Source organism: Cervus elaphus, chromosome 9 (assembly GCF_910594005.1).
Source record: "Cervus elaphus chromosome 9, mCerEla1.1, whole genome shotgun sequence".
NCBI classification, from domain to species: domain Eukaryota; kingdom Metazoa; phylum Chordata; class Mammalia; order Artiodactyla; family Cervidae; genus Cervus; species Cervus elaphus.
The window spans coordinates 48432225-48446760 of record NC_057823.1 but is presented as its reverse complement, the minus strand read 5'-3'; the positions used below and the strand labels follow the sequence as shown (position 1 = coordinate 48446760).

The following is a 14536-nucleotide window of genomic DNA, read 5'->3' as shown; positions in this document are numbered from 1 at the left end:
TGTGACATCAGGAACACTGGGAAAGTTCAGAGAGCGGGAGCGCAGGACCCCACTCACAGGCAGAAAACAGCCGGCAGGTGCCTGGTAATGAATGACCCACCGCACACATCGATGATTCATGGATCCTCCCACTAACACCTCCCTGAGATTTATATTGTTAGAAAACAACCCACACTGCTGAGAGTGCAGCGTGTTATTTTAAATGAAGAGTATTTCTGTTAAACAATATAAAGATGGGAACGTGAAACTAATGAAACCTACAAGGTGAATTTGAATGCTTTTTGCTTCGCATTGTAGCCAAGGTAAGTAACTTATTTTATTCAACCAAATATGGTCAAATATGATAAACTGTCACTGTTAACCATACATCTTATTTTCAGATAATTATTTGAAAGAAAACTGGATATCCACATGAAGCTGGACTCTGGGCTCCTACATTACCCAGTATATAAAAATTACCTCAGGGACTTCCCTGGTAGTCCAGTCTTTAAGAATTCACCTGCCGATGCAGGGGACACGGGTTTGATCCCTGGTCCAGGAAGATCCCACATGCTTCAGAGCAATGAAGCCTGTGTGACACACATCCAAAGCCCACGCGTCCTAGAGACCGTGCTCTGCGACGAGAAGCCACGGCAGCGAGAACCCCATGCATCGCAATGAATAGCGGCCTCGGCTTGAGGCAACTGGAGAAAGCCTGTGAGCTGCAACGAAGATCCAGTGCACCCAAAAGTAAATAAAATAAACATCTGTGATGGTTAATTTAAAAAATAAAATTACCTCAAAAGAAATTAAAGACCTAAATGGAAGAACCCAAACTATACAACTCTTAGAGGATGAGCTTCATGACATTGGATTGGGCAATAACTTTTTGGAAGTGAAGTGAAGTTGCTCAGTCATGTCTGACTCTTCCCAACCCCATGGACTGTAGCCTATCAGGCTCCTCCGTCCATGGGATTTTTCCAGGCAAGAGTACTGGAGTAGGTTGGCATTTCCTTCTCCAAGGATCTTCCCCATCCAGGGATCAAACCCGGGTCTCCTGCATTGTAGGCAGACACTTTTACTGTCTGAGCCAGCAGGGAAGCCCAGGCAACAAAAGCACAGGCAACAAAAGAAAAAACAGGTACATTGGACTACATCAAAAGCTTCAATTTCTGTGCATCAAAGGACACAACAGAGAGAAAAGGCAACCCATAGAATGGAAGAAAATATTTGTGTATCCTATATCTAACAAGGGGTTAATATCCAGAATCTGTAAAGAACTCCTATAACTTAATAACAAATAACCTGATTCAAAAATAGGCAGAGGACTTAAAGTAGACATTTCTCCAAAGACAATAAATAAATGGCCAACAGAATATCAAAGATATTCAACGTCACTAATCGGGGAAATGCAAATCAAAACCACGATGATATATTCCCTCACACCCATTAGAATAGCTACTATAAAGTAAAAATAATAAAAACCACACAAAAACAACAGAAAATAACAAGTGTTGTTAAGGATGGAAAAATTGGAACCCTTCTGCACTGTTGGTAGGAATGTAAAATGGTGTGGCCACTACAGAAAACACTAGGGCAGTTCCTTAATATATTAAACACAGAATTAACATGTGATCCAGAAATTCCACTGCTTTATACTTCTAAAAGAACTGAAAACAACGTATCAAACAGGTATTTATGCATATTGTTCCCAGCAACATTAACAACAGCCTAAAGTGGAAGCAACCCAAATGTCCATTGACAGATTAATAAGCAAAATGTGTTATATGCATACAGTGAACTATTTTAAAATGAGTGAATTCAGACACATGCTGCAACATGAGTGAATCTTAAAAATATTATGTCAAGTGACATATGCTGATCACACAAAAGGACAAATACTATGTGATTCCCCTTATAGAGGTATCTAGAATAATCCAACCCACAGAAACAAGTAGAACTGTGGTTGCCAGAGGCTAGAGGGAAAGAGAAATGGAGTGTTGCTGTTTAATGGGTTTAAAGTTTCAGTTTTGCAAGGTGAAAAAGTACTGGAGATTGTACAAAAATGTGAATGTGCTTAACACTACTGCACTGTGCACTTAAAATGGCTAAAATGGGAAACTGTGTTATGTGTATTTGACCACAATTTAAAGGGAGATAACTATTTGCAGAGGAACAGTTTTTATTGTTGTTTGTTTTCTTTGTCCTCCTATTATCAGATCTACACGGAGTACTTCTAGGCACCAGGAACCATCTAAATTGCCACACAGAGTTTTTTTCATGGTGTGTTAAAAATCTGCCTTTGAAGACATACTAATTTCAAAATACGTTTTATTTGTAAAATTTAGTCAAAGTACTTATGCTAGGCTTTTACCTCACTTAATTAAAAACAAAAAGCCCTGTTTGATGTGTGTTGTGCTGTGTTTAAGGCCATCTTTCCTGGCCAGATGCACAGTTTAAATAAGACCAAGCTGTGTTTCTTCAACAGGGGTTCTTGACTGAGAAAGAAAGAAGCCCTTGGCAAAACCTTTTGACCAGGTGAAAGCGGAACCCTCTCCAAATGTTAAACAAAGACATTGACTATAGGACCGGGGGGTTGCACAGGGATGATTATCCTCTTTCTACAGATGAGGACTCCGATGCCCAGAGAGGAAAAGCAACTTGCTACAAAGTATGTCCGCGGCAGAGTCAAGGCTGCGCTCCCTGAGAGGGCTCTTTCCCTGCCCTCTGGCCACAGCTGCTCTTCGGATGTCAGGAAAGGACAACACTAGACCAGGATGCAGGACATCTCCTCCTTCTGCAAGCAGCCAAAGGGACAGTCCTATAGCTCAGTGGGAAAAAAGGAAGTAAACTGCCACTGCTAAGTCACTTCAGTTATGTCCAACTCTGTGTGACCCCATCCCTGGGATTCTCCAGGCAAGAACACTGGAGTGGGTTGCCATTTCCTACTCCAGTGCATAAAAGTGAAATGTGAAAGTGAAGTTGCTTAGTCATGTCTGACTCTTTGCGACCCCATGGACTGTAGCCTACCAGGCCCCTCCGTCCATGGGATTTTCCAGGCAAAGCAAGAGGTAATTGCTAGGCTCCCTGGTACTGGCTCTAAGTGATCTGACTGTCCCACCCCAAGGTGAGAGCCCAGAAGGCCTCAGAACTCCAGAAACCCTGTCCCCAGGGCCTGCCTCAGGCATTGGTCAGGGCTCCGTTGTTGGATTTAGCATTAAGGAGAACTGACATGTTTTAAGAATGAAGAACTACACATTCACTGTGGGCTTAGCAATGACCCCTGGAATAGGGGAGTGAGCATGGGCAGAATGCTCACTGTCTCTGACTCCTGAGCAGGTAGAGGCCCCCCAGGCCATGCTGGCCAGCCCCACCTGCTCAAGGAGGCCTCCTCTGTCTAGCACTCTGGGAGGGAATGCAGCAGGAATAAGCAACCAGGGCTGCCCCCCCCGCCCCCACTCCCACAGCCATTCACTTCAGCCAGCCCAGACCAGCCATCAAAAGGTTGGGACCCGAGGCCCAGGGAGGCAAAGGGCTTGCCCCTTGAAAGCATAGGAGTTGAGTACGAAGATCTGAAGATCAGATGTGAGCTTGAGAGGCAGCTCCACAACCTGCTATATGGGTGATCTTGAGTTACTTAATTGTGTTTCTGCATTCTCATTTGTGAAATAGGATTAATACTGGGATCTTTCTCATACAGGCAGTGAGGATTAAATAATACAGTTCACGTGAGGGCTTAGCACAGGTCACAGCATATAGTCAGGACTCTCTCAGTGCTAACTTTGTTATTGTTTTAGAGTTTAAATACACCATTACTGCTGTCGTTACCATTCATGTTAGCCAAGTGCATAGAGCAAGGTGTGACAGAACCCCTCCAGTGGCCGGATACCTGACTTCACCTCCCTCCACCTGGCACCACCCCCCAGGTTCCACCTGGCCAGCTCTGATCATTCTGCACGAGTCAGCACAGCGTCCCCTGGAGGAGGGCTGCCCCAGTGCTCCCCACGCTGGCAGTATAGATGTCCCTCCTGGGGTTCATGTTCTGTGCGTCCCTCCCCTCACAGCATTATCTCTAGAAGTGACAGATAATTGTTTTCTCACCTGACAACTCAGAGGGGGCAGAGCACACTTTGTCCTGATGGTCATGGAACCACTGCCCCATCCCTATCCAGTGCCCTGAGCACTTGCCTGCATGGGTGCTAAGTCACTTCAGTTATGTTCAACTCTTTGTGACCCTTTGGGCCTGTAGCCCTCCAGGCTCCTCAGTCCGTGGGATTCTCCAGGCAAGAATATTAGAGTGGGTTGCCATGCCCTCCTCCAGGGGATCTTCCCGATTCAGGGATTGAACCCGTCTCCTGCATTGCAGGGGGATTCTTCCATCCAAGTACTAACCAGGCCTGACCCTGCTTAGCTTCCGAGATCAGACGAGATTGGGCCTGTGCAGGGTGGTATGGCCGTAGACTGCAGGGGGATTCTTTATTGCTGAGCCACCGGGGAAGCGTGTCCTTGAGCGCTTGCTAAGTGCCCAGTGCTGGCCTGGGCTAAGTGTGGCATCTTCATTTCCCCACATGGTGGCCCTCCTTGGAGAGGATCGGGACTACTCCATTCTACAGGTAAGGGAGCAGACCTGGCCTCTCAGCCTCGATGTGCGCCGTTTGGCCCTGGGCAGGTGGCTTCACCTTTCTGGGCCTGTCTGTCCCTGCACCTGCACTGCAACAGACCGCTGCTCCGCTCCGTGTGGCCTCACACTCTGGCTTCCTGCTCTATCTCCACGCTCAGAGTGGGTGTCCTCTGGTGAGATTTGCTATAAATCCACCTTTGGGCCATTTCAGGGCATTCGGAGCCAGAGAAGCGTGGACCATCTTCTCCTCCTTCCCCAGCAGGCCCGTGAATGGCTCCCCTGGACTTGCCCTGTCCACCCGGTCTGCCTAGAAGAGCCAGTCACTTGGGTTTTGGGGTGCTGCCCCCTGGTGGCCAGAAGTTATAAGGACATGAGGTGGGGCTGGAGGTGGTAGTGGGGGGAGGTGGGCAGTGGGCAGCCCTGGGGGGAGGTGGGGGTGGTGGGCAGCCCCATTGGCTTGGCGGGCTTAGTGCACTGCCAGCCAGCCAGCTGGAGCACGCACTTAGAGAAGGCAGGGCAGCCGGACCCCAGAGAACATCACCCATGAGGCACAGTGGCTTCTTCTTTAAGCCCAGGAGTGTAACGGCCTGGGCCCAAAGCCCACTTCTGACATTTCCCAGACCATTGATCTTAATTAATCAACTAATTGCTGTGAACCTCAGCTTCTTTGTCTGTATAATGAGTAGCCTTCTACTCCTGGGTTAGAGCCGTGTGCCCCTGCCATAACCTGGAGATTCTTTCTAGAGCATCCGTTTTACTTCATTATCATTCAAAAATGGAATTTCTATTGACTTCATGCAAATTATACATTCAATTGAAGAATCATGGTTGTTTTAAGCAAAACCTGAAGGCTTCTGAGCATCTGGGGTTTGTACAGGCTGTGAGTTGGGTCTGCCAGCCCCTCTCCCCAGGACGCGTCTTCACGGGACTCTGCTACTCTACCAACCCTCTCCACGTGCTTGGCGTTTTGCACACATCTCATTTAGCCCTCATGCAGCAACAGATTATCCTCATTTTACAGGTCAGAATTCAGGTTCAGAGAGGCTGAGTAACTCGTTTGAGGGAACACAGTTGCCACAAGAAGGAGCCAAGCCTCAGACCCGAGTCTGACACTAGTGTCCTCTCCTGCCCACGACAGTAGGAGCCCTGAAAGGTGTCCTTCGGTCCCTGAGCTCCCCAAGGAGCACAACTGGGGACACTTGCTCCCTGATGTACACTCCGCAGGGTCACACCACCAAGTGAAGGAGTCTATCCTAGCCAAGGGGGCCGAGCGGAGAGCAGCCAGCACTTCCACTTCCCCCACTCTCACCCTCCCCGGCTCTCACCCTGCCCCCAGGGAAAGGCCAGACAGACGGTTACCTGCACGACTTCCTGCTGGCCCTCAGGAGATGTAGCATGAGCAGTTCTTCCTTTTTTTAAAAAAGTTCTTATTTATTTGGCTGCACTGGGCTTTAGCTGCAGCATGTGAGACCTTGTTCCCTAAACAACAATTGAAACCAGGCCCCACTGCACCGGGAGCACAGAGTCTTATCCATTGGACCACCAGCGAAGTCCCCAGTTCTTCCTCTTGTCCGATAAATTCCCTGGCTGGTTCAGTTCTCTTTCTTACCAGGAACTGCTTTGAACTGAGTAACTGAGGGAACTCAGGGGCCATGAGCAATCTCTTCCTCCCAGCCACTCTCCCATGCCAGGGCTGGGATTGTGGACACAGCCTTTTTCTCACTGAAGTCTGTTTCCAGGGGGCAATGAGGTGAGGTGTCCCATGCCCCAGGAAAAAACTAAAGCATGAAGAGGGGGTAGGACTCGACCAAGGTCATACTCCTAGGGACAGCGCAGCTCCTGCCAGGTTTCCTCCTGGATCCCATCTCTGCCGGTGGGAAGAAAAACCCGAGCATCGCCAAGATGCGAAGGCAGTGTACGTGAGGAACCCTGGGGAGGAGGTCATGGTTCAGAGACAGGCAGCTGGCTGGTAGTCTGGACCAGGCAGACCCACAGGCTGAGAGGAAAGGCTCTGGAATGTGGCCAGCCACCTTTCACTCAGCAGGTGTGTCTGCAGACGTTAAAGCACCTCAGAGTGGCCGTCTGGACTTCTGGTTATCCATCCATCCATCAGGGAGGTGAAGCCGTACTGAGAAGGGCTATGGTGCTGGCAAGAGCCCTGAGTCTAGCCTGACTGCCTGCCCCTGGTCCCTCTCCCTCACAAGCCAATCAGCATGCCTGAAATGCTGCCATTGGAACCACTGAATTCAAGGAGGCCGCCGCATGATGATGAAGACAGAGATCAGGGTGATGCTTCTACTAGCCAAGCAAAGCCAAAGATTGCCAGCAAATCTCAGCACTTAGGTGAGAGGCCAAGGACAGAGTTTCCCTCAAAAGAAACTAGTTCTGTTGAAACAGACTTGGACTTTTAGCCCCCAGGATTTTGAGACAATACACTTCTCTATTTAAGCCACCCTGTTTGTGGTTCTTTGTTATGGCTGCCCCGATAAACAAGTACACCAGTGAATACCTCTCCATAGAGATCATCCAATATTCTGACCTCTATTACCATAGGCTAGTTTTATCTGTTCTTGCTTTCATATAATCATACTGTCTGTATCATTTGTGCCTGGTTTCTTTTGCTCTCCAAAATGGTCCTAAGATCCATCTCCATGTTGTGATACATGTACCATTGGTTCATTCTCTTTTTTTGCTGATGTGCAGTGTTTCACTGTATACATATTATACAATTTGTTTATCCATTTTCCTTTTAATGGACCTTTGGGCTGGTTCCAGTGTGGGGTTAATAGGATAAAACTGCTATGAACATTCTTGTACGGGTCTTTTTGTGGACACATGTAGTGAGATTGTTTCTGCTGTTTTTCTCTTGTTTTTTTTTGACAGTTAAACTGTGGTGCTGGAGAAGACTCTTGAGAGTCCCTTGGACTGCAAGGAGATCAAACCAGTCAATCATAAAGGAACTCAGTCCTGAATATTCATTGGAGGGACTGATGCTGAAGCTGAAGCTCCAATACTTTGGCCACCTGATGTGAAGAGCCAATTCATTGGAAAAGGCCCTGAGGCTGGGAAAGATTGAAGGTAGAAGGAGAAAGGGATGACAGAGGATGAGATGGTTGGATGGCATCACCGACTCAATGGCCATGAGTTTGAGCAAGCTCCAGGAGACGGTGATGGACAGGGAGACCTGATGTGCTACAGTCCGTGGGGTCGCAAAGAGTCAGACACTACTGAGTGACTGAACAACCTGTAGCTTAGCATGCCTAGTATTTTTTTGTTGTTAATCATAGAACGCTGTTAATGAGAAGTTGTAGAGGCTCTGTATGATGTTAACTTGGTCTAGCAAGTATTTATTTTTCTTCTAGAAGGCAGTTAGAGAAGAGAGATTGGGATCATCTGGGCCAGGTTTCCACCTTCTTAAGATCTGGTCTAATTTGGTTTGTCCATAGTCCCCATGTACTGCACAGGGTCTCATTTGAAAGTCTGCGGGATTTTTTAGCAGGATGCCCCTCTTCCCTGGCTGGACCTGACCTCCAAGTTTGGTATCCCAGCACCAAGAGACAGCCACACCCTCTGCTGGGCCTCTTAGCCTTTGAGCTCTTGCATTTATTTGGTTCCTGGCTTCTCATTCCTCCTGCTTTGAGACCAGCAGGCGTCTTGAAGGTGGAACAGAATATGAGCTCACTTCTCTGCATGCTGTTTTATCCAGGTGCTTAGCTTGAGAATTCCATGGGCTGTACAGTCCATGGGGTGGCGAAGAGTCAGACATGACTGAGAGACTTTCACTTTCACTTGGCCTCTCAAGGGCTGAGTCCCAGTTTGTGCCTCCCCTATCTGGGGAGACCCTTGAGAATCTCAGTGGCCACTCTTTGCTCAGTCTGCAAGCCCTCATCACTTTCAAATTGGCAAATTTCTCACAAGGAAGAGGGGTAGCAAGTCAGGCTTAAATAAATGGGCTTTCCTGGGACTTTGCTGGCAGTCCAGGAGTTAGGACCTCCTTCTAATGCATGAGGTGTGGGTTCAATCCCTGGTCTGAGAGCTAAGATTCCATATGCATCATGGTGAAAAAGAAGAAAACAGCCAGAACATAAAACAGAAGCAACATTGTAACAAATTCAATAAAGTCTTTAAAAATAGTCTGCATCAAAAATAAATCTTAAAAAAATTAAAGTAAATGGGCTTTTTTTCTCAGTGGGGTCCTGGCCCCTCAAGTCCAGCTGCCTTGTTGCTCTCCAATATTTTCAAACAAATCTTTTAAAAAACCTACCATGTATAATTGCTCTTAGTGGGAAGGTTAGTCTGTCACCACCTATTTCATGGTGGGAGTTGAAAACTCATCATTGATTATCTGTGTCAGCTCCCATTTGTTGAGTTCGGCTCTGTGCGCCAGGTACCATACCTAAGCTTTTTAATGCTTTTCAAAAAAGCCATCCTCAGAACAGACCATTGAGGTAGGTGCTATGGGTGTCCCCATTTCACAGGTGGAAAACCTGAGTCAGGAAAGGTGAAAAGATTTGCCCAGGATCAGGCAATCATAAAAAAGATACAGAACTTGAATCCAGATACAACTGAAACCAAAGCCAACCTTTAATTGCTAGACAGCCAGCCTCTCCAGTCTAGCTTTGAGGTTAAGAGCTGGCTCTAGGGACTCCTTTCTCCATGAAGCCCTCCTAGAATACTTCAAGTGTCTCTCTCACCTCTGCTCTTCTATTGCAACAAATGTGTATGCCAAGATCTCCACGAGTTCCCACTGAGAATGTTGGCATCCTGGGTGTCCTGAAGGTACACTCCCTGAGGGCGGGCCTCACACACACACACACCTCACAGCAGATTGGAGCTCAGAGAGGGAGAACACATGGAAGAGATGGAATACAGGGAGATGGCTTGGTTCATTTCTGGGGCAGGTATAGTTCCCGTCTCTGGGGGAGCCCCAGAGGTTGTGTCACAGGCTGGGGTGGGCAGGGATGGATGACTGTTTTCAGAGCTCTCCGTTTTTCCTTCCTAGTAACGAAGCAAACAACTTGCTTAGAATAGAGGGTGCAGGCTAGGAGACCTGAAGAGCGCCCACAGAGACTTAGCCCCAGTGTGCGGCCTGCTGAAATCTCTGGGGCCACAAGGGTAACAAGAGGAGGGAGTAAGCAGTGGGCCTGGGGGTCAAGGAGGCAGACTGGGAAGGCACCCGCTGATAGGAGTGGTCCAGCCTATACCACTCACCTGTACAACCTCCAAGAATCCTCAGGATAGCCAGGGTTTGAAGGGAAAAAAGGGAAAGGATGATGTTGTTGACTTGTTCTGGGACCTTGGACCAGACCCTGCCCCTCTTACAGCCTTGTTCGCCCCCTGTATAAGATGGGCACATGTCTCTTGCCAGCTTAGCTAGTCGGTAGGTACAATGGAAGGAAGGCCGCACTGGTAGACTAGATAGAACTGCACCAAGTGAAGGGTTACACTGTAGTAACACTGGGTCACTTCCAGGATGGCCAGACCCCACAGTGCTGGGCACACATCCTTCTTGGTCTGGTCCAGGCTGCTCCCAAAGGCCAGCGGAACTGACTCCAGATGGGTGGACATAGGAGGGGGTCCTCCTGCTGTCCTACTGTGGGGGAGGCCACCCTCTGTGAGCAGCTGTTTTCACCTTCCCTGGAGGCCCTGTCCTTTCCTGAGACACTCAGGGGACCACCATGCCGCCCACAGCTCCCTTGGCCACCACGCCCAGCCACAGTGGCCCCCTCACAGCCTCCCACATGCAGTGGGGATGCCCCTCTCTGGCCATCTGTTCAAAAGGGTTCCCCTTTCCAACAGTCTGGGATGCCTTCCCCCCCTACCCACCCCCACCCCTGGCAGGTGAAAAGAGGAACTCAGCTGACACCCTGGAAACATTCTCAAGGTCCCTGGGCAGAGAGCAGCGAAGCCCTGCCGAGATGAAACCCAGGAGGGAACTCAGCAGCCTCTCCTAGCCACGGTCCCAGACACTGGGGTTTTCAACCTCTCAGCAGCGGGGTTGCACTTCTGCAACAGGAAATTACACTTCCAGTTTCTTTCCTAAAGGGAAAAAGGAAGAGAGCAACAAAGCCAGTGTGCATTGTGAGGTATCACCTCCCCAGACTGCAGCTGTCACTGCCATCCCCAGGCCCGCCCCAGCCCAGACTCACATACCCCCTGCCCCCAGGGGAGCTCACAGCTGCTGTCCCAGGGCTAGATGCGCCCTGGGAAGTAAGGCAGGTGGAGATTAGAGGGGCTTGAACTTAAACTTGAGGGCAGTGGGGCAGGGAGCAGGGCCCCTGCAGGCTCCTCTCCAGGCACATACCCCAGAATAACTAGAGACAGGAGAGGAGCTCTGCAAGGCCAGGGGGATTGCTATGGGCTCTGGAGTTCCCAGCGAAGCAGAGTAAGGTCACAGGAACAGTGGTGAACCCTTCTTTCCCAGGGATTCTCTTAGGGTCCCTAGGCCATGGGATTGGTTCCTAGAAGTGAACCCCGAGCTTCTGGCCAGGCCTGAGGACTTGGACATCCAGCTCAGCTGTTCTTGTACTTATATAAATGAAAGCAAATAGGGCCAGTGTATACACACCTGAGGGAGAGGCTTTCTGCAGGAATACTGGGGCCAGATGGGGGATGTGAATGGGGTGTGTGTGGGCAGTGTGTGTGTATGCATGAGGGAAAACAGGGTGTCCTAAGGGCTCACCACTCACTATCAGATTGAGAAGCTCTCACCATTACTTCACCAAAAGACAGGGAGTCCAGAGTTTGGAGGGGATTGAAGTCTGTCCCATAGCCTTTAAGGACCAGACTCTTACATGGGGTGGGGTCGCTCTGGACTTGATTTCACATGATTTTCATGTGTGTGAGCCTCTTCTCATTTAGCCATTTGGCAAATGTTCCTTCAGACACTTGCCATGGCCAGGCCCTGTCTGTACTAGGCAGTGGGACTCAGGGTGTGGAGGCATTTCTACCCTCAGGAGGCCTCAGGGACAACAAGGAAGATGAGACAAGGACCCACATCACTGACACACATGGAAAGGGGGCAGCCCTGGGGGGGTCTCCTTGTTGTGAGAGTCAGAGCGCAGACAGAGGAAAAGAGCTTCATGGAAGAGGGCACATCCGAACCAGGCCTTTAAAGATGAGCAGTTTGGGATGGAAAACGCGTTTTCAGGAAAGAAAGTACTGTAAACAAAAGCCTGGAGCTGGAAAAAGCATACAGTTGGCTATTCAGATCCACTCAGCCCTCAGTTCCTGCAGAACGTGGTGGCAGGTCCTGGGCCATCTGGGGTTGGTACACATGCCAGGGAGTTTATGTTCCTCAGCTCCATGAGGGAACAGAGCCTCCCTGCATGTTCCAGTTAGATTCTGAAGGACAAATTTCTGGCAGTGAAGTTGCTGGGGCAAGGGACGTGTGCATTGCACATGGGCAGATATGGCCAGTCGACCTCCAGGGAGCCCCTATCAGTTCTGAGAGAGCTCTCAGTTCCTGCCAAGTGCATCCTCAGGACCTGTCTTCCGCCCTAGACGGTGAGGAGCAGATGTTCACAGCCTTAGCATCCACAGGAGCACTTGGAATGTGCTTGTGGCTGCTGTTCAGTCGCTCGGTCCTGCCCAACTCTTCGAGATCCCATGGACTGCAGCACATCAGGCTTCCCTGTCCTTCGCCAACTCCCAGAGCCTGCTTAAACTCACGTGCATTGACTCAGTGATGCCATCCAACCACCTCGTCCTCTGGAATGTTCTAGGTGTTTTTGTTCTTCTTTGGGGTGTCCAGGCAGCCTTTCCTATCTCCCAGGAGCAGATAGGGCTTCCCTCTTCTGGGTCCCTCCTTAATGCCGGAACAAGAAGCCCCTTCTCCTTATGCAGCTGGGTACTCCTGTTGATCTGCTTGTCCCAGCAGCTGGTCAGCGCCTGGCTCAAAGGAGGGCTCGGCAAGCGTTTGTCGTGACTGTCAGATACAAGGAAGGTGGGTCCTATCTTCCATCCTTCCTTTCCCAGGAAGCCAGGCAAATTGTCCCCAAATGCCAATATGCCACCAAAATCCTACCGCACAGGCTGGTGTGCCTTGGACTTTGCAAGGACAAGGGTGGACATACCTATGTTATGTTAAAGAGAACTAAAATTTAGAGAGTGAATGGCATGCCCCACTAACTCACAGAGTGTGTTAGGGATGAAGCTGAGGCTAGAAACAGTGGGCCTGAGCTTCCACACCAGCTCTGGCCATAGCTGCAGCCTGGCTGGAGCCGAGTGACCACATCCACACTCAGTGCCCGGCTCTGCTTGGCTGGAGGTGACCGGGGACCCATGAGGGGGGCAAGCATGCGTGGGCTCAAGGAGTCACAGAGGAAGTGACTGCCACCACTCAGGCCTGTGCATCTGTGTTCCATCTTTCCCAGGCTCCTGTCCATGGAAAGGCCCTCACAGTCCTCCGTGTAAGCCTGCACCACCCCACGTCGGGCTCTGCCCCCTTTGCTTCTGTCCCTCCTCAGCTGGAGCCTGACACCAGCCCGCTGCTGGTGGGCCGGGGCCCGGACGCCCACCTCCGGCTGCAGCTCCCTCGCCTCTCCCGCCAGCACCTGTCACTGGAGCCCTACCTGGAGAAGGGCGGCGCCCGGCTGGCCTTCAGCTTGAAGGCCCTGAGCCGCAAGGGCAGCGTGTGGGTCAACGGGCTGACACTGAGGTTCCTGGAGCAGGTGCCCCTGGGCGCCATCAACAGAGTCGCCTTCTCTGGCATCCAGATGGTGGTCCGCATCGAGGGAGGCACCTCCCTGGAGGCCTTTGTCTGCTGCTTCCATCTCAGCCCCTCGCCCCTGATTTACAGGCTCCACGCCAAGGAGACGGACGAACGGGAAAGCGTTCTCCAGGAGCAGCCTCCCCCAGGTTCCAGGCAGGGGGCTCCAGGTCCCCTGAGCTTTCTCCACAGCCCTCTCCAGCCCAGCCCTGGAGAAGCGCCAGAAATACCGCTCCAGAGGGAACCTCTAGACGGTGTGCTCAGCTAGCCCCGCTGGCCACCCTGGAGCACGCCTTGGCTGAAAACGGACTTGAAATATTCAAGCTACATCATGCCAGGTTGACAGCCTCGGCCCGAATAATAATGAACCAATTCTGCAAACATGAATGGCCGGGGGTGAGGGGAGCGCCCTCCACGGCCACAGCTATTCGAGGTAACAGGAACTTCATATACTTTTAAAGGCCCTGAGGGATTCTGGGAGCCTCCCTCGGTGTTTCCCCACATTTCCCCCTCTCCTCTGACTAGGAGTTACTTTATGTCACTAATTTTGTATGCTGTTTAAGAGTTGGAGTTTGAGGTTGCACCAGGAATGCAGGGACACATGTAACAATTACGTTTGTGGTAGCTCGGGGTTACCTTGGGCTTTCAAATACCCACAGGCTCTCGGGGCTTAGGGAAGCCTGTGTTTAATAAACTGCAAGTATTTCATTAAGCTGGCATGCCCAACAGGATTCCCTGATCCCCTAGATGGGCCTCATGCACGCCACATCGTCACGCAGAGGTGGGGGTGGGAAGTAGAGGAGAGGTGTAAGAGGAAATTGGAGAGGTGGGGGCTCACATCTCTGGAAGGGATGAAGGTAGAGTCCAGGGCTTCCTGGGGATGGGGAGCTGGGGGCTGGGCCTGCTTGGGAATTCACTGTCACCATAACTGCCTCATCCTCATGGTCCCTCACTCACCGGTGGATCGAAGTCTTGGAGAACCAGAGAGCAGAGGTCTTCAGGGGAAGGTGGCTTCCCACAGCAGTGGGCTCTTCCAGGACTAAGTCTATGAGAAGGCGGGGTGGGAGGTTGTGGTAGAATGCAGTTCAGTGGTTATTTCACTCAAGGGTGGCTCATGTGCCCATGTGGGTGGACTAGCAGGGGATCAAGCGTAGGATCATTTCCTCAGTGAATGTTGGGAGGCAAGTGCTGGGGAGCAGAGCATAAGCAGCCACACTCCATGCCAT

General features: G+C 50.5%; 1 protein-coding gene across 1 annotated transcript; it reads left to right on the top strand.

Moving 5' to 3' along the window:
• Nucleotides 1–4547: 4547 nt before the first annotated feature.
• On the top strand, nt 4548–14009 carry TIFAB (TIFA inhibitor). Its single transcript, XM_043913839.1, has 5 exons — nt 4548–4592; nt 4699–4759; nt 5937–5990; nt 10646–10815; nt 12976–14009. The coding sequence occupies exons 1-5, from the start codon at nt 4548–4550 to the stop codon at nt 13576–13578; spliced, it is 933 nt and encodes a 310-aa protein (XP_043769774.1). The 3' UTR covers nt 13579–14009.
• Nucleotides 14010–14536: the final 527 nt, after the last annotated feature.